The sequence below is a fragment of the Excalfactoria chinensis genome, chromosome 1, assembly GCF_039878825.1.
Source record: "Excalfactoria chinensis isolate bCotChi1 chromosome 1, bCotChi1.hap2, whole genome shotgun sequence".
NCBI lineage: Eukaryota > Metazoa > Chordata > Aves > Galliformes > Phasianidae > Excalfactoria > Excalfactoria chinensis.
The window spans coordinates 182,964,178-182,991,344 of record NC_092825.1 but is presented as its reverse complement, the minus strand read 5'-3'; the positions used below and the strand labels follow the sequence as shown (position 1 = coordinate 182,991,344).

The 27,167-nt window shown below is 52.1% G+C and overlaps 1 protein-coding gene across 2 annotated transcripts; it reads right to left on the bottom strand.

Moving 5' to 3' along the window:
* Positions 1-1,204: 1,204 nt before the first annotated feature.
* Positions 1,205-20,757, bottom strand: DGAT2 (diacylglycerol O-acyltransferase 2). Of its 2 annotated transcripts, none has more exons than XM_072327049.1 (8): positions 20,641-20,757; positions 10,991-11,110; positions 10,689-10,796; positions 10,036-10,106; positions 5,614-5,818; positions 3,844-4,018; positions 3,155-3,357; positions 1,205-2,573 (listed from the first exon to the last, which is right to left on the bottom strand). In XM_072327049.1, the coding sequence occupies exons 2-8, from the start codon at positions 10,992-10,994 to the stop codon at positions 2,419-2,421; spliced, it is 921 nt and encodes a 306-aa protein (XP_072183150.1). In that variant the 5' UTR covers positions 10,995-11,110; positions 20,641-20,757; the 3' UTR covers positions 1,205-2,418. The 2 variants fall into 2 exon arrangements, with proteins under 2 accessions (XP_072183150.1, XP_072183151.1); XM_072327050.1 differs by lacking the exon at positions 20,641-20,757 and adding an exon at positions 15,557-15,754.
* Positions 20,758-27,167: the final 6,410 nt, after the last annotated feature.

Sequence of the window (27,167 nt, the reverse complement as noted above, 5' to 3'; positions counted from 1 at the left end):
AAGGGAGAGCTCTGATTTGAGATGGATGGGATGAAGCTATTCAAATGCTCAAGGAAGAAGAGGTTAGAGGGAAAATTCTCCTCTTTGATCCCATAAGGATTAAAGGGTGAGAGGTGACAGCCTCACGTTACAACAGGGGAGGCTCAGGTTGGGTGTTAGGAACATTCCTTCCCCAAAGAGTGGTGATGCAGTGGCACAGCTGCATAGAGAATGGGGGTGACTGTCCCTGTGGGTATCCCAGAGCTGTGGGGAGGTGGCACTGAGGGATGTGGGTAGTGGGCATGGTGGGGTGGGCTTGGAGATCTTGGAGGGCTTTTCCAGCCTTTGTGGTTCTAAAGAACAGCAGAAGGAGGGAAGGATGCTTAGCTGAAGACCCTGTTTCTAAAGGACCGTAAGAACAACTTTATCTGGGCAAGTCTATGGCCAGCAGGAGCCCAGCCCACTTATGGCACATGAGATGCCCGGACAACAGGCAGGACAGAGCTCACCTCACGCTGTCCCCATCCTCCCAGCAACTCACAGCATGTCCCCACTGAGTCAGGGGCAATTACACCACATCCATCAGCACAGCCCTGTGCAGCAGCGGCTGCTTGTTTGGAACAGTTCAATCCCTCCTCCGCTGGAAGGAATTGGTGCACAGCAGCTGTGCTTTGATACCAGACTTGATAAGCGAGCAGACAGCTGTGGGAAGGCACTGAGAGCTGACCTCCCCCGGGTCACTGCTCCCAGAGCTTCCCTTTCATCCCACACAGCCCCGGGGATCCGGCCTCACCAAATGGATTTTAATAGGGGTGAGGAAAAGGGCTGCTGGGCAGACAGGCTTATCTCGCCAACCAGAGCGCTTGCAGTGCCCGCAGACTGAGAAGGGCAACACGCATGTCTGGCTGTCCCCATTGCGAGCTGTGACGGTTGGCCAGCAGTGACAGAGCACTTCTACAGCTCAGAGGTCACCCCCAGCCCACAGACAACGGGTTCAGCCCTCGTCCATTACTAAAATAGCACATGAACTTTACAGCCATGCGGGCTATTTCTGGAGCGCTTTGCACCTCCAGGGCAGGACGGCTGGGGGTCGGGGAGGGGGCACATGGGGGGACCTCCTCAGCCCTGAGCCAGGGATGCAGCAATGGAGCCATTGGCTGCAATGATACCAGCAACTGCTGTATCACCAACCTACCCCCGCACGGCACGACGCCGAAGCAGCCCATTGGTTTTGCCCAAGTTTATTTCTAGAAATCTGTACAAAAAAAACCAAAAAAACAAAACAACAACCAACCAAAAGGGGTCCTCTGTGAGATAACAGTGAGATAACAGTGAGATAACAGTGAGATAACAGTCCATCAGATGGAACAGATTCCAGGAATGTGAAGGACCGTCCGCTCGCGTGGAAGAAAGGCACATTTCAGAGCTTGGAACAGCTGCAGCGCGGAGAAGGCAGACATGCAAGTAGTGCAATGTTTCAGCTTTACACACAGACGCGCTGTACTCCGAAGGAATCTCACTACAAGCAGCGTTAGCATCCATGTAAACATCAGAGAAACACTTTAAAATCCACTCACTGCACATCCTATGCGTGAGAAGGCTACTCCTTTACATTCACTGGACAGAAGAGTTAAAAGCCGTCTTAGGGCACACTTAGCTTTCCCCAAATGCTTTTAGGCTCCAAACCACCAGCAGCCCCATTGCATTTATCCCAACTGGCTTCCCATGGGTCTGCAGCACCGGCCCACACCATTGCACCACCCCGCTGCCCCTGGAGCTCTGTGGCTATGGAGGAGTCCCATTGCTCCTGCAGCACAGCCCGGCTCCTAAAGTGACATTCTGAGCACAGGTGGTGAAGTGTCAGCCACCACGGCATCCCACACAGTGCAGACCCACTGGGCTCCAACATCCTTGGCATTCCTGCACCTCTGCCCTGGGGTTCTGGCTCTGGTGCTTTCAAAAGGGCTTTTCCAAAGCAGAAAAGCTCCTGTGCTGTGTGAGCACATCTCAGCACAGCTCTCGTGCAACAATAATACTGCTCGCAATCCAAGCACTGCTCTGCTTGTTGGTTGGAAACCAGATGGATGCTGCTCTCCCCCCAGAACAGCTCGCACAGCAGATGCAGCAACACTTCCAATCCACCTCTGGCAATCCAACAGCAGTATGCAGCAGGTGACAAAGGCGATCATTTCCCCCATCCAAATCCTCACAGCAATGGGGAGTTGTGCTCTTTTGGACAGAAAGAGGTTTGTCATGGGATCGATCCAAAGGAAAGCTTTTCTTTTTTTTAGGTCAGTGTTCACATGTGGCCTAGCAATACTTTAAACATTGCCTTTAGAAGGACACGTACACCCACACACGCTTCCAGATACGCAATGACGGTTTGGACTCCCGGACAAGATGCTTCTGAGGGAAGGAGGTGCTGCTAATTCGGACCCTTCAGTTGACTTCCAGCACCTCAGTCTCTGGCAACCCAAACTTGCCTTTGTACTTGTCAAAGAGTTTGATCAGGGAGTCCACGTACACACTGTGGTAGAAGTCCACTTCCTTCTGAGATGGGTTTTCGATCTTTGGGATGGTGATGGGCTCACCCACTGATGGAGAAAGGAAAAAGGAGAGAGACACATGTTAGGATGAGCGCTTCCATAGAGATCTGTCCTCTTGCACTACCAACGTCAGTTCAGCACAGCCAGGCTGCCATAGCACAGCTTGCCGTGCTGGGCCCAGCAGTACAGCCTTCCACAGCTCATAGGACCAAGACCTTGGATGCTTTCAAGGCCAGGCTGGATGTGGCTCTGGGCAGCTTGGGCTGCTGGTTGGTGACCCTGCACATAGCAGGGGGTTGGAACTGGATGAGCACTGTGGGCCTTTGCAACCCAGACTATTCTATCCTTCTATGACCCTATGATTTTTTTATTGGGTTGTCCAGAACCAGAGGAGGGAGCAGTCACAGTTTCATCCAAAATGTGCTCATTTGGTAAAACTGCTAGGAGCAGAGTATGACAGAGGTCTTGCAGACTCTGGAAGCTATGGTAGCTCACTCTTGGCTTCATATAGCAGGAAAATGGGCTTGTATCATCAAGACCCCAAGACCAAGCTAGAGCAAGGATATGGCACAGATTCAGCCATGCTGGTACCAACAGAAGCACACGGTATATTTATCCGAAGACCTTACCAACAGTGGTGATGGGCTTGGAGTATGGCAGCAAGCCCCACGTGTTTGAGGAGAAGAGCCCACGGCCATGGAAGATACACGGAGCAAAGCCAATGTGCTTCTGAAACTTCTTCTGAACCCATCTTCCCCAGGAGCCCTCCTCAAAGATCACCTGCTTGTACACTTCGTTCTCCCCAAAAGAGTAGACAGGAACCAAGTCGGCGCTGGAAAGATGGAGAGCTGTTATACCCCACAGCCCAGGTTTAACACTTGCAGATGTTATTGGATGTGATACAGTTTTAAAGTGAGACAGGGCAGGTTTAGGTTGGATCTTAGGAGGGAGTTTTTCATGCAGAGGGTGGTGACGCACTGGAACAGGTTGCCCAAGGAGGCTGTGGATGCCCCATCCCTGCAGGCATTCAAGGCCAGGCTGGATGTGGCTCTGGGCAGCCTGGGCTGCTGGTTGGTGACCCTGCACACAGCAGGGGGTTGGAGCTGGATGAGCACTGTGGGCCTTTGCAACCCAGGCCGTTCTATGGTTCTATGATTCTTTCCCAGGCAGCTTCCTACCCCTGCCTGTGCTCAGAGCATGCAGACAGGACAGGGTGATTCATCTGAGGCTTTGGGCACGCAGTCATGCAGCACAGCAGGGGATGGCAGCCCCTTCCATGCGCTAACAGTGCTGCTCTATGCTCTGTGCCATCTCTTACCCGTGCCGCAGTGCCAGCTTCACAAATCCCTTCCTGTTTCTCAGCGTCACCGAGTTCTTCCCAGGGGTGCAGTTGAGGGACTCTGCTGCTCCTCCCACCACGATGATGATGGCGTTGCCGCTGCCATTCTTGGACAAGATGTAGTCTATGCTGTCACGGTTCACGGGACATATACCTGCAATAGTCAGCGGAGAGATGAAGGTCATGCTGCAGCCCAAACCTCGCCTGGATGGCCCCAGGGCACCAGCAACACCTGTGGGCTTGGCTGCAAGTTGAACTGCAATCCCAATGTCCCCGTGGCCATGGAGAAGTGCTGGGTGTATTGGCAGGTTCCCTGTTCTTTGACTATGCTGTTAATCTGCTTTAATGCTGGATAAAATACATGACCACCAGCTCTCAAGTAGCTGTAGGAGCTGGCTTAGCCTTGGGGTGGAAGCAAAGCAGCTGCATTATTTTGATGGCTCCAAGGCTGAACCCAACCAGTTTCTCAGCAGAGCAAGAGGTGAAATAAGCCATCCAGTGAGGATGCCTTGGTCATACAAAGAACTGAGAAGCCTTCCTGAGGTGGATCCATCCCCTTCCATGTGGCACTGAAGTCTTTGCAGTGATACCCTCCAGGTCCGGTATGGAACTGTAGGGTATCCCAGGTTGTAAGGGCAATCCATAAAAAACACCGGGCCTATTCATCCAACAAGTCTGGGGGTTGGACTCAATGATCTCTGGAGGTCCCTTCTAACCACTGCAATTCCATGATTATGTTCTAACCCCTGTGACCCATCTGTAAGAAGACGTCCATGGCTGTTCTGAACAGCTAAAGCCACGCAGTACCCCCAAACTGAGAATTCTGACGATGATCTGAAATTGTGATTGGATGAAGAGCATCCATCATAGGCATAAAACCTATCTGTGTGCCACCTCATGTTATGAGGTGCAGAAGTGGACCATGTTATACTGCTATTGACAGGCTGAGGGAGCTGGGCTTGTTCAGCCTGGAGAAGGGAAGGCTGCGGGGTGACCTCATTGCAGCCTGCCAGGACCTGAAGGGAGCCTATAAACAGGAGGGGAGTCAACTCTGTGAAAGGGAAGATAACAGCAGGACAAGGGAAATGGTTTGGAGTTGGAGGAGGGCAGATGGAGGTTGGATGTCAGGGGGAAGTTGTTTACTGAAGTGCTAGAACAGCTGCCCAGAGAGGCTGTGGATGCCCCGTCCATCCCTGGAGGTGTTGAAGGCCAGCTTGGATGGGGCCCTGTGCAGCCTGGGCTGGTATTCAATGTGGAGGTTGGTGGCCCTGCCTGTGGTTGGGGGGTTGGAGCTTCATGATCCTGGAGGTCCCTTCCAAACCCAACCATTCTGTGATTCTATTATATCTGTGTTTCAAAGATTAGGGAATTGGTTTTGGAGCACTGGACTTGATGATCTCTGGAGTTCCCTTCCCTACAATTCTGTGATCCCATATGGCTGCCATAGCCCCGTGACCCAAAGATTAGGGAATCTATGGCACATTCAGACAGTTGTACCTTTATCTGCCAGGACCTCCCACCGCTGACTGGGATGACTCACTTTTTACAACTGCAATTCCAAGTGCCAGATATCTTTAATATGCCTTTGGAACACCGTGTCTCAGAGCTAAGGATGAATGCAAAGCAGCAGCAGCTCCAACTGAAAAGCCATCCAGATCCAACCCCCATCACCTGCAGGGACATCTGCCCTGATGGAGGGACGGACCCCTCGGAGGCTGAGCCACGGGCAGGGGAAGCTCTTGCACTCACCCCCAGACATCAAGTAGTCCCTGAGGATGGGCATCCTGAAGTTCCCAGCCAGGGTCGCCAGGTACGGCCGGATCCCGGGGAATTTCTGGCTGACTCCCGTGGCTTCTGTGCTGAAGTTGCAGAAGGCTCCCAGGCCCATGATGCCGTGAGGATGGTAACCGAAGATGTAATTCCTGCTGGTCAGCAGGTTGTGGGTTTTCACCAGCTGCGAAGGTAAGAGTGAGTTTGCATGAAGGCAGATGTGATGCGGTACAACAAGAAACAACAACCAACAAATGCACGGTACAGCCCTGCTGCTTTTGCTCCCCTTCACCCCCAAGAACAGCACAGTGGGCTGCTCTGCATTTTGGGTTACGCTGAGGGTTGCAGCTCAGACTTCATGAATAAACAGACGGATCTCAGTCGCCAGGAGGACAAACAGCCATGCAGGGACAGAGGCAGCCTGCAGCAGCCTGTGCCCTTTGTTCCTGCACTCCTCCCAAAGGTGTTGCTGCAGGCCTGCAGCCCAAACCAACCCATTTCCTTGCAGCGCTACAACCACATCTACGCCTCCCTCCCAGCCCATTGGCTCGACGTCAGCTCACACCCCGCTATGAAATGGAAGATCAGCCTCCCATAGCGTGAGCAAGTTTGTTTAGCAGCTGAAAAAAGTCATTGTTCCATCCTCCTGCTGGGCACCTTCCAGGAAGGAAGAGTGTTGGCAGGGTGGCTCAGCATCGCAGGCGTTCAGAGGATGCTGTGCTGAGCTCATAGGACACCTCCGCCATCCCCAGCTGTGCTGTTTGCTGCAGGATGTGCTCCAAAAGCAGAGAGCACGCTGCTCTGGGGGTGCAAACATCCCCTAAACACTCATCTGCATTGACATCAAGGGCACCACGAAGTGTCCATGCCCTCCAGCACCACGAGCCAACCAGCTGCACTGCAGCCTCCAGAGGGGCACGCAAAGGTCCATCCATGTCAGCTCCCACTGGAAAAGGCTCAGCTTTCCGAGACGTCACACCGCTGTCCTGTCCAAGAAGTCCTTTGGCAGCAGCCAAATCTGTGCTGTTGAATCACAGAGCTTAAGTCCAATTGCAACATGCTGGTCCAGTGCCCAGAAATTGGATTCCTTCCTCCTGCTACCCCGCATGCACTATTTCAGACCACAGCTGCAGCATGGCATGACAGGACAAGGAAGAATGGTTTTAAAGTGAGTCAGGAGAGGTTTAGGTTGGATCTTAGGAGGAGGTTTTTCATGCAGAGGGTGGTGACGCACTGGAACAGGTTGCCCAAGGAGGCTGTGGATGCCCCATCCTATTTGGAGGCATTCAAGGCCAGGCTGGATGTGGCTCTGGGCAGCCTGGGCTGCTGGTTGGTGACCCTGCACATAGCAGGGGGTTGGAGCTGGATGAGCACTGTGGGCCTTTGCAACCCAGACTATTCTATGGCATGACATGGCAGTGGGCTGAACAAACTGACCACCCCCCACCATGCTTCCCCTGAGCTTGGAGGTCACTTGAGGCACTTTGTGATTGTTGTAGAAGCTCCGTAGAGCCCTGTGCTCCATCACACCCAGCCATCCTTTATCCCCTTTCCATTTTTGCCTAATGAGCAGATGACTTCCCTCCAGCTTGACCAGGTAGGGCTCCAAGACTGATCAGAGGAAAAGAAAGCAGTGATGTGGTAAGTGGGGGTCACCCCCTCCATCCTCAGTTCTTACTCAGTGGTAGGAGAGACTCAGAATCCAGCAGCTAACCACACTATGGCTGTGGTTGGACCAATCATAGAAGGACAGAATGGCCTGGGTTGCAAAGGCCCACAGTGCTCATCCAACTCCAACTCCCTGCTATGTGCAGGGTCACCAACCAGCAGCCCAGGCTGCCCAGAGCCACATCCAGCCTGGCCTTGAATGCCTGCAGGGATGGGGCATCCACAGCCTCTTTGGGCAACCTGTTCCAGTGAATGCAGAGCCTCTTCTTCTCCAAAGCTCTTCTTAAAGCCAAGGAGAAGAGCCCATCCTCTGCCTGCAGCAAGTTCTGTGGCTTTAAGAGGAAACTGCCTGCCTGTTGCACTTGTCCCCCTGGAGCACAAGCTGAGCTCAGTCAAGCTGGGGTTGGCTCCGACCCCACCATGCTCTGCTGCTGCTGCCAGCCCAGAGCAGCACTCAGCTCCAACCCCTCAGCCACGTGAAGGACAGGTGGTCCCCATGCAGAGCCCTTCACTGCTATACCCTACATGCACCCAGCCAGGTCATAGCCCAGCAGCCCAACTCCTTCCAACAGGTATAGGGTTACACTCCTCTTGGCAAGGGTACCCCCATAGGGCTGGCATAGGACAGGAGGCACGCAGGGAGCCAGCTCATCTGTTACAAGGACAAGGGAAATATCTGCTGTTCAGATATGCTTTTTCTCAGCAATTTTGCCCCATGCAGGATTGCCACTGCCCTCCACAGGCTGTCCCTTGCCAGGTGGGTTGGGAAGTGTCAACCCCCAGGAGACTGCATCTTCCTCCTGCTCATGGAATCCAGGGCAACCAAGCACCACCAGGCACCAAATGATTATGGCTGCGCAGCAAGCTGTGCTTAGAATGGAATCGTGAAGGCTGGAAAAGACCATTAAGTCCAACTCCAGCCCACCCCACCATGCCCCCTGCCCACACCCCACAGTGCCATATTATCCCCACAGCTCTGGAACACCCCCAAGGATGGTGACCCTCCCCACCCACCCAGGCAGCCTGTGCCAGTGCCTGACCTCCATTTGGAGAAGGGATTTTTCCTCTCAAAGTCTCTTCTCCCGCCCTGCTTAGTTCCCCATAGCCTCAATGCACCCATGGCAAGACAAAGGCAGTGCATCCCTTCTGCATCCCATCCCACCCAGCTGGAAGTGAAGCTGGACCTTCACCCCGCCGTGCTAACACACCTATCCCAGCTTGGGACGGAGCACATCTCACCCAGAGCAAAGGTCCCTTCCTCTGCCCCACTGTTAACACAGGCGGATTTCCTTAAACAGATCTAAACCTGCCCACTGAAGCAGTAAAGCAGCACAATGAAGAAAGAACAGCCTACTGTTAAATACATTGGGTGCAGGTTTGTCTCTAGACCAGCCTCTCTCACACTGAAAGAGGGATAAGTAGGTTATCCAAGGAACTCCTGTGCCCTTCACAAACCCAAGCTGCTCAGGTGGTTGGTACCACTCCCTACAGCAGATTATAGGGATGCTTTATTCTGCAGGAGTTGTTCCATAATTGCACCTCCAGCACCTCCCAGCCCCACAACCCCTGCAGCAAGTGTGTTGTTTCCCCACATTGGATACACGAGCAACCCCATAGCTCTCTCATCCCTCAAGTTCTGCCCTCTGCGTAACACCTCCTGTGGGGTTCTGTGAGCCTTGGACAACTCTACCCCCATGGCCACAAAAGAATTGCAGCCATGTGAGCAAGCAAGCATTTATCTCACAGCAGAAGTTCAGCTTATCCATCTGCATCTGCCCCATCTCACTTCTAAACACACTTCACCAACCCAGCTGTGTGCTCTGATGAGGAGATGCATCGTGACAGTGGCCCCTTTGAATCGCATCCCTGGGACAGAACAGCTCTCTTTAACCTTCAGCTATAACAAGAAGGCAGGGCTTGCTGCAATGCAATTAAGACCTTTCTCCTCCATTACAGCATACTCTTTTCTCCATGACTACAAGACCTGAGGTGGCACTACAGGAGCAGGGGGGTTCATTCACAAGCCATGCCGTGGTGCCTCCTTTTTGCTCAGCCTGAACGAGCACTTGCCAGCAGCCTTATGTAACTGCCCTTCCACCTGCATGCCTTCCCAAAGAGCACGGAGCTCCCTCCTGGCTCCATTTGCCCTCTGCTCATTCCCAGCTCCTTTGGGTAAATGCAGCCCTGCAGCCCAGCCTCCTGCTGCAGCACACCCGAGATATCAGGGGAGGAGCAACACAAGCAGAGAGCAGAAGCTGTTCCTGCTGCTGGGTGCCCACAACCACAAAGCAGATGGATGTCACAGCTAACGCCACTGCTCCCCATGAAGCAGCTCTGTTGGTGCATGGCATTCGCAGCTATCCATCCCCATTATATGGCTGTCAAAGTGGAATAACTGGAAAACAGAGCAGATTTATGAGCAGGGAGCAGGGATGGTGGCAGGCACAAAGCAGGAGCGCTGCACTTGGGACAGGGAACCCCACTGCTGCAAAGCAAGGCTGCCTCAAGGAGTTTGGTGATGAAACCATCAGAAGAACCCCATGCAAACCGTACCACCACGATTATTCGCGTCTGATTTCACAAGCACAGCTGCTGCAAGCTGCTCTACTGCAACATCCTGCTGGTAGGTCAATGGCACAGATAGAACCGTGTGCCCAAAGTCATCTCCGATGCGGATATTACAGCTGTGTCTAAAGCATAAGTCCCATAGCACGGAGTTAAGCTGTTACTCACTCTTATTGGAAAATAATCCCTGAAGTACCTCCACATAGCCCAGTTTCTCACCCACTGGGATCTTCTTCCACCTGAAGAGAAAAAGCTGTGTTATTAAAGCCATTGGAACAGGTTGCCCAAGGAGGCTGTGGATGCCCCATCCCTGCAGGCATTCAAGGCCAGGCTGGATGTGGCTCTGGGCAGCCTGGGCTGCTGCTTGGTGACCCTGCACACAGCAGGGGGTTGGAGCTGGATGAGCACTGTGGGCCTTTGTAATTCAGGCCAATCTGTGACTGTACAATTTGCAGCAGTGCAGACCCCCATGGCAGAGCCCCATCCGAGCTGCCATGCTGTCACCTGGGCTGTGCAAAAGGACAGCAACCTACTGGATCTCAGTGTAGAGATTTCCAATTCACAGTTAGACCCGAAACCTCATAAATTCATTGCCACAAACCAGCAGTGACATAACTGAACATTGTGACTTCATTACCATCAGCACCAATGAAGCCGGCCATCACTGCTTCTGGTGGGGGCGTTGCACAGAACAGTGCCTTCAGGAAGAGACCCAGCTGATCTCCACCAAGAAGGGAAGGCACACATCACAAGGAAGGGCAGCTCTGCCCTAACAGGAAGACAAGGACACAGATATCAGGGGCCGAGTCGGAATCATTTACCTTTTATTGGTGTGTTCCAGTCAAACACCAGCCAGGCTAAATACAGAGCAGCGATCGCCCAGCAGTCTGTGCACAGGATGTACATGAGGATTAAAGTGCAAGCAATACCTGGGTACATGGAAGGAGAAGGTGATGTCAGGCTGTGGTCTGCAGAGAGCATTCCTGCTTGCATTAAGAGCCCCATGCCCAAGGACCCGTCATTTCATACCAATGCCTACATAGAATTCACCTCATATGCACTAACATTGCCCCAAAACTAGAAAGCTAAGAAGCTTTGCTCCGGGTCAGGGGGCATTGCTTACCCATGACGAGGAAGGTGAGGACCCATTGCAGCACGGAGATGATCTGCAGCTGTTTCTCTACTTTGGATTTAGACAGCCAGAACAAGTCTTGCAGAGCAGAAAGAATGCTCGACCCCGTACCTATGGGCAAAGCAAAAAGCAAATCCCATTACGTGCTGTGAGGTTTTCCTTCACATCTCGTCATTGCTTTTACTATCTGTAAGCACCATAATTGCTGGCTGGAATGCAAACCAAGCTGCCAGCCTGGGAGCAAATGAGAAGGTGTGCTGACATACTTCCTTCTCTTTTTAAGGATCAGCCTGTTATTAGGAGGGATGCTGTGCTGCTAAGCAGCTATTATGCTGAATGTGTGCACCCTTGGCTAACAAGAGCCGCTGCTGCGGGTCTTTAGGCAGCACAGCACCTAAGCAGAAAGGCTCAAATCCTTCAGCAAACAGGAGCAAAGCCCACCTCATTTACCCTTGGGGCACCTGCAGTTACAGTGCTGAAACATCCATGGCTGGAGGAACCCAGCACTCCAGGCCCAGATCAGCTAAGCTGTACAACCTGAGCCACCCTATGGGGCACCAGCCCATGGGCCATGAGGGACTGTAGGGCCAAGCAGAGCTGTAGGGCCATGCAAAGCTGTAGGGCCATGAGGGGCTGCAGGGTCACCATAATCCTCCCTTCTACCTCCGCTGCTCTGAGCTGAACAACCCAAGGGACCTGAGCTACTCCTCACACTCCAGACCCTTCCTCATCCCTGCATCCCTTCTCTGGATGCCCCTGAATAGCTTCAGCCCCATGGCCAGGTTTATAAGGCCTGTCAGACTTACTCATGATGAAGGATGAGGCAGACAGACTCCATACACCCCAGCCTCTGCCATCCATTTGCATCAGGCTTTCCCCAAAGGAAGATGTTTAATCCTGCAGAAACACGGACCCCCCCATTTTCTGCTGCTGACAGCTGTCTACATGCTGGCCACTCTGTTCACCCCAGAGTGTTTTCTAGTGTTCTTATGGCAACCGGTTCCAGAACTGAACAGCCTGGCTGTCTGGGGTCATACCCATAGCAACCCACTCTTGTGTGTAGGGATTCCAACCACTTCCCTGGTCTTATGTGAGATGCTGAGCCTCTCAACTCATTTCACAGCTATCAAGTTGGATATTAGGGACGTTTCTTCTCCCTAAGAGCAGTGATGCAGCGGCACAGCTGCCCAGGGAGGTGGTGAGGTTGTCATCCATGGGGGTGTTCAGTGATGTGGAGATACGGCACTGGGGATGTGGTCATTGGGCATGGCGGGGTGGGCTGGGGATCATGGTGGTCTTCTCCAGCCTTAATGATTCCATGATACCATGGAGGGCTGATGGGACACGAGGCCATATGTGGCTCTGATGATGCCACCGAGCAGCTCCTGGAGTTGCTGAAGGGTCTGAGTAGCTCAGATCCCTTGGGTTGTTCAACTCCCAACTGCAAGAGGGAACTGCACCTGATGTTCTTCCAGCGTGGTTTGTTTCAGGTTAATCTGGCTTTTAATGTGGTTTATGTAAGCAGGGGGGCAGACCCAAAGGCTCCAGGAGAAGAAATAAGCAGGACGTCACGCTCGGGCACCAGAAAGTTCAGTCTACAGCACAATAACAGCAGCCAAACAAATGAGCCATGAGGAAGTACAGATGTTACAAACAGTTACAAGCTGGAAGCTTGCTAAAGCCAGGCTTTATCTCATGCATTCACAAGATAACTTATTAACACATTAACCCTCTGCCAAGAACCACACTTCACCACACAGCTTCCTTAGATGAGAACGGATGCTTATTTAGATGGAGGATACGGCGTCGGTTGGTGGACATGGTGATGTTGGGTCAACAGTTGGACTGGATCACCTTAAAGGTCTTTATAAACGATACCATGAAGGCTGAGCCCCTCCAGAGCACAAGGCGCCCTTCCATATCAGAAGTGAGATCTGCCTGACCCCAGCTATGTGGTAGAACCGACTCTGAGGTACAGCCTTCCCCACCCCAAAGTATTCTACACCATAGTTCCATACGGCTAAAGTTCAATCTCAACTGAAGCTCTTAGCCACAGATCAGCCAAAGCAGAGGAGCAAAGGTACTTCTCTAAGATGAAATGGGATAAGGAAGGAAACTACAAAGGACGACCTTTAATGCTTTGACGCCAGGATCCTTCCTGCTGCCCCAGAGAAGCAAGGCAACACCTCAGCAGCTTATGGCCAAAGTGGGTCAGGTCAAGATAAGACAACAATCCCTCATTGAATCATTCAGCTCGGAAAAGCCCTCCAAGATCCCCAACCCCACTCCACCCCATCATGCCCACTGCCCATGTCCCTCAGTGCCACATGAAATGGCCCAGGTTGGAAGGGACCTCATGAAGCTCCAACCCCCACCACAGGCAGGGCCACCAACCTCCACATTGAATACCAGCCCAGGCTGCCCAGGGCCACATCCAAGCTGGCCTTCAACACCTCCAGGGATGGACGGGGCATCCACAGCCTCTCTGGGCAGCTGTTCCAGCACCTCCCCACTCTCTGTAAACACCTTCCCCTTACATCCAATCTAAACCTTCCCTCCTTGAGCTTAAAACCATTCTCCCTTGTCCTGTCGCTTTCTACCCCTGTAAAAGGTGGATTCCCCTCCTGTTTACAACCCCCTCTTAAATACTGGAATGCTGCACTCAGGTCTGCTCCACATCCCCACATGCAGGGATGGGTAGGCAGGGAGGTGCCATCATCCGGGCTTTCATTGTGTTGTTCTGTTAGTTCTGTTGCTGTCAGAGCACGCCGACTGAACCACATATCCCGTGCACTGGAAGGATACAGCCCAGCAGCACCAGAGCTCCCTTGCATGGAGCGCTGCACCTCTTTGCCCTGCCCCATCTTTGAGCTGCAGGATGCCACCTGAAAGCCCCAGACCAGCTTTGGCAGGAGCCCACTGCTCACTCTGAACAGGTTCTCAAAGCAGCCCCACGTTGTATTGCCTGGGACAGGTGATAGAGCTGCATGACAGCTGCATGTCTCCCATCTCCAGCCATGCACGGCGCATCAAAATGGGTAAATCCACCCCAAATCACTGCAGGACCCCCATGAGCTGCCCCAGAGCAAAACTGGCCCAAGGAGAGTAAAGAGCTTTCCGCCACTAAGCGGGATTATCTAGAGATGAGGCCAATCACTGTCCCTAACCCACACTCCATTTTGAATTATGCACGTGTCCTAGATCCATGGCTAACACGGCAGGGCGGCCGCTGAGGGCTGGGGTCAGCCCTACATATTTTATAGGTCTCCTGAATGATTTATTCTCAGCCCTTGGCTCGCAGTTGACTCTCAGTTTAACAGCTTGCACGCTCTTAATTCATGTGACCCGTTCGGCCTCTGCACGTCACATCCAAGTTGCCCTAAGGACCGGAGATGGGCACGGGGAACACAGGCAGATCTGTGGGATCAGCTGTGAGCTGCTGGGAAGGCAGACCTGCCGGCCCCACACCCACGGGCACCACATCTATAGCGGAGATTTAGACATGGATGTGTCCAAAAGCAAGAGCACGGGGCTTAACTCACCAGGTTCAGCACCTCTAAGCTCTGCTAATGAGTCCCTTAATCAACAAGCCAAGACATTTCCCATCTTTCCAGCCCAGGAGGAATTACTATCCTGCTCTTTTGGGGCAGGAAGCAGCGCAGACTCAGCCACTGTTGAAGGCCCTTCTCAAGGCACGGGGGTCAATGCTCTGTGAGTGCACTCCACAGTGCCCTGTTTGCAAGTCCTGACACATGTGCCACAGCAGCAGAGCGTGGCTGCACATCTCCATCACGCAAATACTTCTCAGCACTCCTGCGAGACGCCTTGAGCTGCAAGCTCTACTTCCTATTCACGTCCTTTGAGCTCCCCCAGCATCTCCACCCGCCCGGCAGCAGGAAGCAGTTGGTGGCTGCTCGGTGTCACCGCGGTCACCCAACTTGCTCTGCTCGCCCAGGAAGTCCCTTTGCCAACACGGCGCTGCAGGAGCGAACGTTCAGCTGCACTTTGCAACGCAAACCTCGGTTCAGAATCACACGGAGCCATCCACTCCCTCGCCGTAAAGCAATAAGAAACGGACACACGTTTTGCTGTCTTTCCCGCCCTCCCCCCCTTCAATGTTTAACCTGTTGCTGTACGGGTGGGGAATCCAGCATCGCTGAGCCAAACCCGCAGCCGCCAGCCGAATTCTGCCGGCATGTTGATAAAACGCTTCACCACCACCAGGAAGGGGGGAAAAAAAACCCAAAAACGCAAAACAACGAACCAAAAATAAAGGAGAAAAAGCTCATTTTTAAGCCAACGCCACACGCCCACGTTCGCCACCTCGATCCACCAGAGCCGCCTGCAGCAGGGAGCTCTCCCAGCTCTCCGCGAAGCGAAACCTGCGCACAGAGCTGCGGCAAAAGCCCGCAGCCGCACCGCGCTTTCCCCATCCTCTCCCTCTGTTGCACGTAGATGTGGGCACGCACTTCAGACCTCAGCCGACCCCCCCCCTCTCACGGGGTCGCCCCGCTCCTCCCCCCGGCGCAGCATCCCCCGGCCCCGCAGCCCCCGTACCTCGCAGCACCCCCGAGTATGCGGCGATGATGGTTTTCATGGCGGAGAGGATGCGGGGCCCGGCCCGGCCCGGCCCTCGGGATGCAGGGATAGGGGTACGGGGGAAGGGGGGCACACAGCTGTACGGCCCCGATGCTGTGGGTGCGTGGGGCGGGCGGCGAGAGCGCGTCCCTATATAGCCCGGCAGGAGGAGGAGGAGGAAGAGGAGGAGGTGGAAGGCGGGGAGAGGCGGGGCGGCACTCTCGGTCCCTCCGCCCCAATGGGGGCTCTGGGTCCTGGCCGTGTTGTTTGCATCACGGGGTACCCCACGGCCGATGTTTGTAGGGTGAGGGGGAAATCCCTATTAGCAAAGTGCTGGGTGGGATACTGTGCTGTCCTTCTTGCCCCACTCGGCTCTGTGCTGGTTTTTGGTGCCCCGGCAGGACTGGGGAGGTCTGGCTCTCTGGAAGCAGTGTTAAATTAGAACAAAGGAGAAAATCCTAGGAATGTGGTTGCCTTCCTGGCTTTGTTCAGTGGGAGTCAGGCCGCAGGTTTACCTGAACCACCCACAAAACCTCATAGGGTCACGGAACCTCTCAGGTTGGAAAAGGGCTCTGAGATCATCCAGTCCAACAAATGATCCACACACCACCAGCACCGCCCCATAACGGCATCCCTCAGCACCACCTTCATCCTGTAGTTTGGAGGAAACAAAAAGAATCTCCAGCAGAGCAGCACTTGGAGATCCTACAAGGAAAACCCTATTGAAAACAGTGAGCATTTGGAGGAGGGACAGTAAGAACCACTGAAAGCACTTCAACTTTGGCCTGGCTTTTGGGGTGGGAATGGGGCCGTGCCTTGCTGAGGCGGCAGTTTGCCCTATTGCTGCTGCAACAGCCGCTTCTGCTGTCCCAAAGAAACAAGTCCACCAGTGTTTTGCAAAACGTGGCCTTTTCAGCCAGGGGAGAGCTCAAATTGCAGAGTCAGGAGTGAAAGAGTTTTGTATTTCTTTTTTCAGTCCCCTCTTTCGGAGCCGAAAGGAGTCCCATTGGGCCGAAGGCGCCTTCCAGCAGTTGGAAAGGCCTGTTGAAATCCGTATAAAAATGGAAAATTACAAGAGCCTGCCTGAGGAAAGGGTCTTACCCAACAGCTCTTGGATATGAGCTCCATAGGAGAGCCCAGAATAGAAGTCATTACCATTGAACTACTGCTGAGCAAAAGGGGAACGACCTGCTGCACGTCTGCGTCTTCTATTGGCTTAGAGACCCCCAGAAGCAAAGCAAGGCCGGGGTACTTTTCTTATCATAACCAAGATAAAGAATCATAGAATCATAGAATTGCTCAGGTTGGAAAAGACCTTAACGGTCATCAAGTCCAACCACAACCCAACCATCCCACCCTAACTAACAGCCCTCCACTGAGACAGGCAGAAATCAGGCTGCGAGTTGGTGACAGCATGGAATGGTGGGTACGTGTTGGTTTGGTGTTAGTGTGCCTAGACCACTGTCTGTCCTGAAGGTTAGGGGTGACCTGTAATGCTCTGGATGGATACCCACCATGCTGCACAGTTGGGTTCTGAATATTCTGGATCCCAGTTGTTGCCTTACTCCACATCCACAGTGGGATCCCTGCCCCAATGGGGCCGTGACCGAGGAAAGCTCAGAAATGCACTGCCATGAAGGGCAATAACAAAACCCTCAGTGCTCCACAGAGCAGCATGAACATCAGCACCACCACCAGGCTGGGCAGCAGCTTGGTGCATGACTTGCACGTGCAGATTGCAGCACTGCTGTCCTTGGGAGGAAGGAAAAGTCAAGCCTGGATCCGCGAGGACGCGGCTGAGCCCTGGGATGGCGGCTGCCGCCCGGCTCTCATTTCACCCCTATGAACTCTGTGACTTCTTTTCCTCTCCCCTTCAGCTCAGGGAAAAATCAGAAAGCCGTCCTGAATGGTGAGAAGCATCTTGGCTCCGTTCCCCACCAGGATAAGTTTTCCCACCGGGAGGACTCGCGCTGCGGCGCTCGTTCAAAGGTTGTTTTTGCAAATGCCCCCGGTTTGTTTTGCTCGGTGCTTACATTCCTGCCTTGGCACAGCAGGCATACGGCCCTGTCTGTCATTAACCCGCACGTCTGGCAAGATTAATCTTCAACAATAACATCCTTTCAGAGATCCTACTTCTCCTGCACCTGCAAAACACGGTCAGGAGGCCGCCCGCAGCTCTGAGCACACAGCAACAGAGCACAGTGCCTTTGGATTCCTTAATTCCTGCTTCTGCTCAGCAGCACTCGAACCGCTGAGCAAAGCAGCAATGCACCCTTTTGCAGCTGTGTTTTTTAAGGCAGGTTGGTTTAGGTTTATGCCAATGGAAAGGTTTGGAGGGTGCGAGTTATTTTTCTCTCCCCACTTCCATGTGGGGGGTTGGGAGATACAGGCAAGGTGTGGAGCGTGTCCCAGTGCTTGGCTGTAGCGTTATTCCTGTATGCTCGTGGATCAGGAAAATGACCTATTTTCAAAGCCTGTCGAGGTTCAGAGTTCAGCCTTCACCCAAAGGCCACATGTTTGGGTGTATGTACGTGTTTGGCACGTGCTCAAGTTGAGTTTCTCTGTCTTAGTAATTTTCCTTCTCCGGCTTAAAGCACGGAGTCCTTCCCTCTGCTGTGGCAGCCCTCTGTTCAAGAACTCTTAAATGCTCTCTTTCCAGACACTCCTATTTTCTTATTTCTTACTCCCCAGGGCTGTGGGCACAGCCCTGAGCTGATGGAGCTCATGGAGCATTGGGACACTGCTCTGTCATGGGTTTGGGGTCTGGGGGTTCTGTGTGGGGCCGGAGTTGGGCTCAGAGGTCCCTGTGGGTCCCTTCTAACTTGGGGTTTATAGCTGCCAGGGTTTCCCCATTGATCTACCTCCATTTCCCCTTCACAGGCTTCAGTCACAGCATCTGAAAAAGACCTTTTTCCTCAGGTTCTCTCCTGTGACACCTGCCATAGCTCAGGCAACACAGTCACATCCAACCTAGCCTATATTTCTTCTGATGTCTACAGTGTAATGAATTTGGGTTGGGAATAAGGGGCTTCCCCAGGTCTCGTTGCAGGAGTGGGGGAGTGCTGTGTGAGAGGTGTCTGAACGGAGATGGTGCTGAGCAGGACTTAGTTGTATGTACAATGTACACACTACACGTGCAGCCAAGTCACAGAGTCATTCATGTTGGAAAAAAAGACCCCTAGGATCCCCAAGCCCAACCCCAACCCATCCCCACCATCCCCTCTAAACCCCGTCCCTAAGTAGGATCATAGTCATTACGTTTCATAACAAGGATGTTGTGGGATTAAGGTTGGAAAAGACCTCTCAGATCCCCACCCCCATCCCAGCCCACCACACTCACTGCCCACGTCCAGGGACGGTCATCCCCCACTCCCTGGGCAGCTGTACCAATGGGAGTCTTATAATGAGCAACGAGCCAGGTGATAAGATCTGGGATTTCGTTTTGAACCCAAGTCACCTAGACATTGACTTTGTCAACTTTCCAAGCCAACAAAGCAGCAAGAAAACCCCTCCTGAGTCTCACAGGGGTTGTTTTTCCACTTGCCATGTACATGGCTTAGGCTGAGCTCACTTTGCAGAGCAAGACTTTCCCTTTCAGACCTCATATCCTCTTCCTCTGCTGCTAACTGTGGGCGTGGGAGCCCTGGAGCTTCTCACATCAGCCCTGAGCATAACCTGAGCCTCCAGATGAGAGGTTGCCTCCATCCTTTCTCCTGCCTTGATGATGACAGTTCACAGTCCAGGTGTTACATATGGAAGTGTGATGTTGGCTCATACATTGCCCGACTGATGAATGTGAACTCTGAGCCAAGGGTGACAGCCAGGCTGGGGAGGGGAGGTGTGATCCCAAATCCACACACGTCACTTGCTTCTACAGAGCTTCAGATAAGATGCAGAAGCTGCGTAAGACCTCAGTATAAAGGTGTAAAAGCTGTGTATGGAGATTATGTAAACCAAGGCACAGCTGTGGAACCAATCCCATATACCACCCCATATCCTTTTGGATGCGGTACTGCAGATTCAGGTGGTTGTAGGAATCCCATACTTATCCTTCACCCCTTTTCTTAGAATTAAAATTCATCAGCTACAAGGCTCTCCGTGGTCTCTCTTTCTTCTTCACTGTGGCTTGTAGTGTGATCCTGCAGAACCTGTTTGTTAATCTGTGTTGGGAAGCGATTTGTCACCCTGGGTGCAGTGCCAGTTACCAATGCTGGGCGTACTTTGGAGGTGTGTGTTCTGATCTTCGGAGCCTGGGCTGCTCCTTCCTGATGCTCCATCCTCGGATAGCTCTTTTCTTATGGGCAGAAACCACCCCCATTCCCATTATGTGACAGCCAGGGCTCTTCTGACCCATCAGCAAACTGCACATCCCACCCCTCCCCGCACCAACAGCACAAACAGCCGCGGGTCATTCGCTCCATAACCGGAGCGTGACGGAGTGGGCGCATCCAGTTGCTTTGGCGAAGACCATCTGCAGAGTTCAGCAGTCCCAGATTTTACCAGGGTTCAAAGGCATCGGCACCAAGTCCGGAGCTGGAAAGAGCTGAGTGAGCACAGAGCAGCACCTCCTCCCCAGGAGAGCTCACCCACACGTCTCAGCACCGCCACGCTCATTGCACATCTTGACCTTTGCATCCGGAGCAGAATCCACCTAAGCAGCATCAGACTTGCCCAGGCCCAAAGGTTTGGTTTTCACCTGGAGCTGTGCTTTACCCCCTGCCCCCAGACCCTGGTGTCACACGGAGCTGTTATCTCACGGGTATTTATCAGCTTTGTCTCTCAAAGAGTTTGCCTGGGAAGGGGATGTTTGCATAGCAAAGCTTTGCAGAACCTTTTCTCCGGTGATTTATGAAGGTAATGAGGGCACCTCGGGCATGTGCAGGCTCATTCCTGGGTGTTTTCATCCACCATCCCAGGAAAGAGGCAAAGGAATGAGGAGAGCTTCTCCTCTAAAGCTTCACGAGGGGAAGAAAATTTGGGCCCAGACTGCAAGAAATCGTCACAGCGAGCTTCGTGCTGGAGGACACTGAGAAAAAGGGTATTAGAAATAATGAAATACTCACCGCACCCTCGCTTGTTCCTGCAAGACAGGAAGATTCATGCAAGTCACTGAGCGAAGCCAGATTTTGGATGCTGGCAGCAGCTCGGGGCCTGGCTGCCTAGATACAGTCTAAAATTAGAGCACCTAAAAATTAACTGTAAGGCTAAAGAACTTCGGTCCCTGCGCCCAGTGAGCGCTGGAGGATTGGTGACAGGCAGCAAACCAGCTCTGCTTGTAACGCATTGTGACTGGGAGGCTTTTTCAGAACCACATCAGGCACGTGAGAAATGGGGAGGATTGGTGCTTTTTGCAGTTATGTTTGCAGCTTTTATTAAGGACACGGACAGAATTACAGTCACAGAATGGTTGGGGTTGGGAAGGACCTCCAGGATCACGAAGCTCCAACCCCCACAGCAGGCAGGGCTACCAACCTCCACATTGAATACCAGCCCATGCTGCCCAGGGCCCCATCCAAGCTGGCCTTGAACACCTCCAGGGATGGGGCAGGCATGGCAGTCTGGTTATAAATACAATGGGGTAAAATAGCATTTCCCATTGCTGAAAGATGGCAGAGCTCTTCACTCAGGGCAGCAGCTCTCCTCTTGGCCTTCCTGCCCCCACCATGTGATTCAACACCAGGAGAATCCCTGATGAAAGCTTCTTATTCCCTCTGTCCCCAGGGCTCGTCCCTGTAATGCTATTAGCCAAGGCTGCCTGCCCCACACTGACCTCTCTGCCAGCCCTCCAGGGCACACCATCTCCCTGGCCTCGACAGCTCCATCCTCAAATCCCTCACGGGATCCATCATCCCAAGATAAGGAGAAAAAACGTATTAATAAAAGAAATCTGTGCTATGACCAGAACTTACATGGAAATGGCCAAGACCCATCCCTTGGGATTCACCCATTTCTTTCCAACCCTGAAACATTTTGCCATTTTGCCAGCTACCATCAAACCCTTTGAGACCATCAGACAGGCGCACCTATGTGCGCACAGAGGAAAGGAGGGCAAACCCTCCCTTCACCTCGTCCTACTGCTCTCCTCCCTTAGGATTCCAGCCCTGCAGAGATGTTAAGAGACTCCTTGATGTTAAGGCCATTCCCATACCCACACCCAGGGATTCGTCTCCAGGGGAGGGGATGAAAACTGCACAGCGATGACCAAATCTGCCTTGTGAGACAGTGGTGCCCCCCCATCCCTGGGGACACCTGAGGTCAGGGGACCTTTGTGGCTTTGTTTCTCCTCAAAAGAATGAATGCTGCATGGTTGAACATTCCACCTTCTGATGAATGGAGAAGGAGATCTTGGAGTAGAAGTGCATCTCTTTCCTTTGGGAAGTCAGCTGAGCCACACTAATGCACTGCCCCTATGGCACTCTACAAGCTGTATGGCAGAAGGGGATGGTGGATGTCCTGCAGGATGCTGGTTTCTGACTGCTCCTATCTCAGCCCATCTAAACAACAGCCCGAGCCTTCCTGTGGTGTTGGATAGCTTGCAAATGATGTGCAGTCAGAAGCACATCCTGAAAGTCCTGCAATTCCAGGGCACGTGGTATGGGACAGACCTATGGTCTGAAGGGCTGAGTTCAGTCCCTCACAGTATTAAAAGCAGAGACTTTTAATACAGAGATTAATACAGAACAAGTCAGAGATAACAAAGTGTGCAAGGAAAAGACACCAGCCTGATTTCACAACCCTTGTGGGTCCCAGTGGAGCCATTCCATAGATGCTTGTGGGCATCAGGCACCAGACAGACCCAACCCTGCAACCCTTTACTTACCCAGGGAGTCCCATTCATTGCAGCAATAACTCTTCTGCAAATGATCTCTGTGCAACCCAGGGCTGCATGATCAGGCCAGGAAATTCAGAGAAAGAGTGGTACCCATTGCTCTTAAAATAGGCATTTGCAAGATGGGGGTCTCAATCAGGTCAGTACTGATTTTCTCTACTACCTGTGCAGCCTCTAAAAGGCTCTTTGTCTCATCCCATGACACTGGGGTGTCTAAGAAAGTAGATAGGGTAGGGTAGGGTAGGATAGGATAGGACAAGATAGGATAGGATGAGATAGAGTAGGGTAGGGTAGGGTAGGGTAGGGTAGGGTAGGGTAGGGTAGGGATGGGATGGGATGGGATAGGATAGGATGGGATAGGATAGGATAGGATAGGATAGGATAGGATAGGATAGGATAGGATAGGATAGGATAGGATAGGATAGGATAGGATAGGGTAGGGTAGGGTAGGGTAGGGTAGGGGAGGGTGGGGTAAAATAGAGTAGTGTAGAGTAGAGTAGAGTGGAGTGGAGTAGAGTAGAGTAGAGTAGAGTAGAGTAGAGTAGAGTAGAGTAGAGTAGAGTAGAATAGAATAGAATAGAATAGAATAGAATAGAATAGAATAGAATAGAATAGAATAGAATAGAATAGAATAGAATAGAATAGAATAGAATAGAATAGAATAGGTTTCAGTTTCATAAACCATCAGTTCCACCATTCATACTGCTTTGGGGCTGACCCAAGTGCTGGGCTGAAGAATTATAGGTATATAGGAAGAGGGAGAAAGAAGAACATCAGTCTAGAAAAGACCAAGTCAACAAGTTGAAATCAAGCAAGCAGAATTGCTACATTCTCATTTAAAAAGTGAGAAATAAAGAGATGATGTCCGGATTTAACACACATTTACAAGGATAAAGCAATAGGCCTCTCCATTTTAGCCCTTTTGCTACATAATCCCTAGGGCTTCATCTCCTCCTGCGGCGGCCATGTCTGCTAGTCTCTGTTAGGAGGACAGTGGGACTGGATGATCTTGTAGGTCTTTTCCAACCTTGGTGATTCTATGATTCCATGTTTCTATTTCCCCTCTTGTTCTTTTTTAGTCAGCCAGAGTAGTTGGCTTCAGCTCCCTCGTACAAACTTGCAATCCTGTTACATCAGAGCTCCTTGTCTGGGATATCCACATCTGCCAGACAAGGACTGAGATGAGATGGATTTTACATCTAGCTCAGAGCGTCTGTGCAGGGCAGAGGTCAGTGCTGCCCTGACCCACCACACTGATGGATCTGCATTGCCAAACTCTGGGCATGGCCAAGGCAGCAGCAGGAGAGGTGGCACAGCAATAAAACAAGGAAGAGTGCAGCCACCAATACGTCTCAGCACAGGTCTGTGCTAAGCACAGAGATGACAAAGAAAACTACTCCACGTTTTTAACCTGTGGCTGGGAGGAGACATGTGGAGGTGGAGCTGAGGCTGGAAATGCTCTACATGTGTTGGAGAAGCAGTGTATAAGTCAACGGAGCCCATCTGCATCTTGCCAGTGTAGGAAGAAAAGAGCTCTGGGCAGCGGCCAATTCCCTGCAGCACTGAGTCCCAGAGCACAGGGCACGTCTTTGGAAACCCTGAGACAGATCCAGACCACGGGGCAAGAGCTGGAGGAGCAGAGACAGCAGCAAGTCCTTGAGGCCACGTGCCTTCACCTCCCACACTGAGAGCCTGCATTCAGGACTTCAACCCATAAATAAACCACAAATATTTACTGAAGGGTTTATCTTGGTCAAGAAAGCTCTCATCCCTTTAGTTTCTCATGTATTGATCAGAGGAAAGAACGAGAGAAGTGACAAAACCCAGTGATAGGGAAAATGTTGGGTGTTGGGGTATTGATCACTTCCTAGCAGGTCACGCTAAAGCTGGCCCCACAAAAGATCTGTTGAAGCCTATTAGCTAAGGCACATCCTGGGGGAAATCCTCTTAGAGTAGTGGAGGTGAGAATGGAGATGATGCTACCATTCCCAGTGCTGCCAACAAGGAGATGGGGCTGAGAAGGGGTGCTAGGAGGTCAGCAAGGCTGTTCCCTTTATTTAACAGGGAAGATCAGACACAGCCGTGCTCTGTGTCACCTGGCAGATAGGGTGCTCAAACTCTGTTAGGGACCTTCTGTGATAAAGAGGCCACAGCCTTTCCAGCCTGTCTGTTCCAAACCAGATTCCTGGCAGTAATCACATCCATTGCTGTTTCCCCCATCTACTATGGATGTGAAGACAAGATTATTCCCTTCTCTGTTACTGCCTGCTGCTATTAGTTCTAAATCCACACTTCTGCAGATGTACCACATTTATGTGGGACCAGATGGCCTTTAGGGATCCCTTCCAACTCAAGTCATCCGGTGCCTCTGTGATACATGTGGATATCTATCTACATTTTGATTATCAACACATCTTGTTACCATGAGCCTGAAAGTGCTTCCAACAGAAAAGAGCTGCTGGGTGTTGGGCTGTGATAGGAGCACGTCCATCTCTTCCCTTACGCCCCAAGCTCTTTGGCATTCCCAAAGCACTGCTCCATTCTGGGCAGCCTGGGCTGCTGGTTGGCGACCCTGCACATAGCAGGGGGTTGGAACTGGATGAGCACTGTGGGCCTTTTCAGCCCATACCATTCTATCCTTCTATGGCCCTATGATTTTTTTATTCCCAAGAAATTTCCCACATGGCCAACCCCTGCAACAAAAGGGCGGGTAGCAGATGGGGATGTGGTCAGGAAAGGACCATTGAGGTACACAGGACACTTTTCTACTTCTTTCCTTCATATATTTGTGAGCCAAACCCATTCTCATCCTCCTGTAGGACATCGTTGGGGTTGCTGTTATTTCCATCCTATTCTGCTTAAGTCTCCTCCAGTGCTGTGACCCGGGGAAGATGACTGGGTGTTGACACACAAGGATTTGGGCCACGGTGCTGATGATGGCTGGCTGTGATGCTCATGGGTTCAGGCTCAGAGCATCACTGTTGGGGTTACAGGAGCTCCTGTGCTGCTGCTCTGGGGATTATGGGTTGCATTTAAGCATAAAGTGCTCGGCAGTTCTTGGAAGCGAGGAGCCCGGTGGGATTTGTAGGTAATGCCACGGCCTGATATAAAACACAGCCCTGAGAAAACCTTAACCCTCATTCCTTTGCCTGAGGGACATGGGTTAAGTTGGTTGAGGGCATCACATGCTTATTGCGGGTCTGTCCAGGGGAGACCTGGGGCTGGAGGGTAAAATAAGGTGCCGAACTCAGGGGATCCTCTTTTCAGAAGGGGGAAGTTAAGCACTTTATAAACACTTCTGAGAATCCCGACCTCCCGTATCTCCCTGCTGGAAGAACCCTATAGCTGTGTGCACACGCTCCTGGCAGTGCAGGGCTGTTCTCTGAGTTCAAAGTACTCCGTGATGTGGAGCTGAATTCCTCCAGCACCCACACGTACCCTTGGCCATGAGGCTGTTTGCAACCAGCCACTGCGTTCTGTCCTTGCAAATGCCCCGATGGAGGTGAAGATAAAAGTACTGCTTGCTTGCATTTGTTCCTCTTCAGTTCTAGGTGATCAAAACAGCCCGGATCACTGCCTTCCCTGGGGATTGGCCATGCTTCCATTTTTGTGCATGCGTTTTTTTCTGGGCGCATATATATATATATTATTTTTCTGTGCACGTGTGATTTTATGCACAATTTTCTGCATGTGTGTCTTCAGCAGGTGCGTTTTCTGCAATCGTTTCTTGAATCCCAGTGCTTCCAAGCCATTCCCGCAGTGCTTTTGGTCTGTAAGTCCCAGTTCACACTGAGCTGCACACTTGGTCTGCTTTCAGTCTGATATATCAACCCCACCCAATCCAGTAAATCACAAATCCATTTATCTCAGAGCCATTGCTTTGTACTCCAGAACCAAAATGTCGGCTTGTGACAAGTTGCTGTCACAGAGATTTCCCCCACTGGTGAATGTGTGCTTCCTGCTGAACGTCTTGTGTGATCTGAAGCATGGGACCCTTGCATGCCCCGGAGATGCTCTGCTTTAGCAGGTTGCTAGCATGGAATCAGATGGCTCAGTGCTTCCAAGCCACATAGAGTCAGCTGGAGATGGACATATCCAGGTTTCAAGTTGAGTATTAGGAACAAATCCTTCTCCAAAGAGCAGTCAGGCACTGGCATGGGTTGTCCAGGAAGTGGAAGGTGGGGGGGGGGGGGTCACCATCCCTGGGGGTGTCCCAGAGCCATGGGGATGTGACATGCAGGGACGTGGGCAGTGGGCACAGTGGGGGGGTGGGTTTGGCCTTGGGGATCCGAGAGGTCCTTTCCAGCCTTAATGTCTCTACCATCCTATGAGTGGAAATGGCGGTGACGGGTTGACTGTTGGACTTGATCTTGACGGTCTTTTCTGTGATATGGGCAGGGCCAGGAGTAGGCACAGGCTTAAAAAATGAATCAGATGTCCCCAATATGGAGCACGTGGGTCGCTGCGGGTTATTTCTCTGATGGTGATCTTTCATAACCTGAGCAAGGCAGTCTGAGTAATAAAGTCAAAACCTCATCCTAGACAGATCCTACCCAAGAGGTACCCAAATGGTCACCCCAAGATGAGGTGCACTGAAAGCTATAACAACAGGGTGTGCTTAACAGCAGCATTACCACCGCCTCCTCCTGCTGCGGCCTCTTGGTTGGTCTGTAAGTGCTTCAGTTCATTTTGAAAACAAAGTGATGGGTTTCAAATGCTTTTGCAGTTTTATTTCTCCTCTTGGAAAGGAAATACTGTGTG

What these genes read in the sequence shown, in the direction of transcription:
- DGAT2 (XM_072327050.1), bottom strand. Translation starts at nt 15,596, where the DNA reads ATGAAAACCATCATCGCCGCATACTCGGGGGTGCTGCGAG. An exon ending in CCTCACCTTCCTCGTCATGG is followed by an intron (nt 10,797 to 10,990) that starts GTAAGCAATGCC and finishes CCATGTACCCAG; the next exon opens with GTATTGCTTGCACTTTAATC. An exon ending in CAAGCCCATCACCACTGTTG is followed by an intron (nt 2,574 to 3,154) that starts GTAAGGTCTTCG and finishes TTTCTCCATCAG; the next exon opens with TGGGTGAGCCCATCACCATC.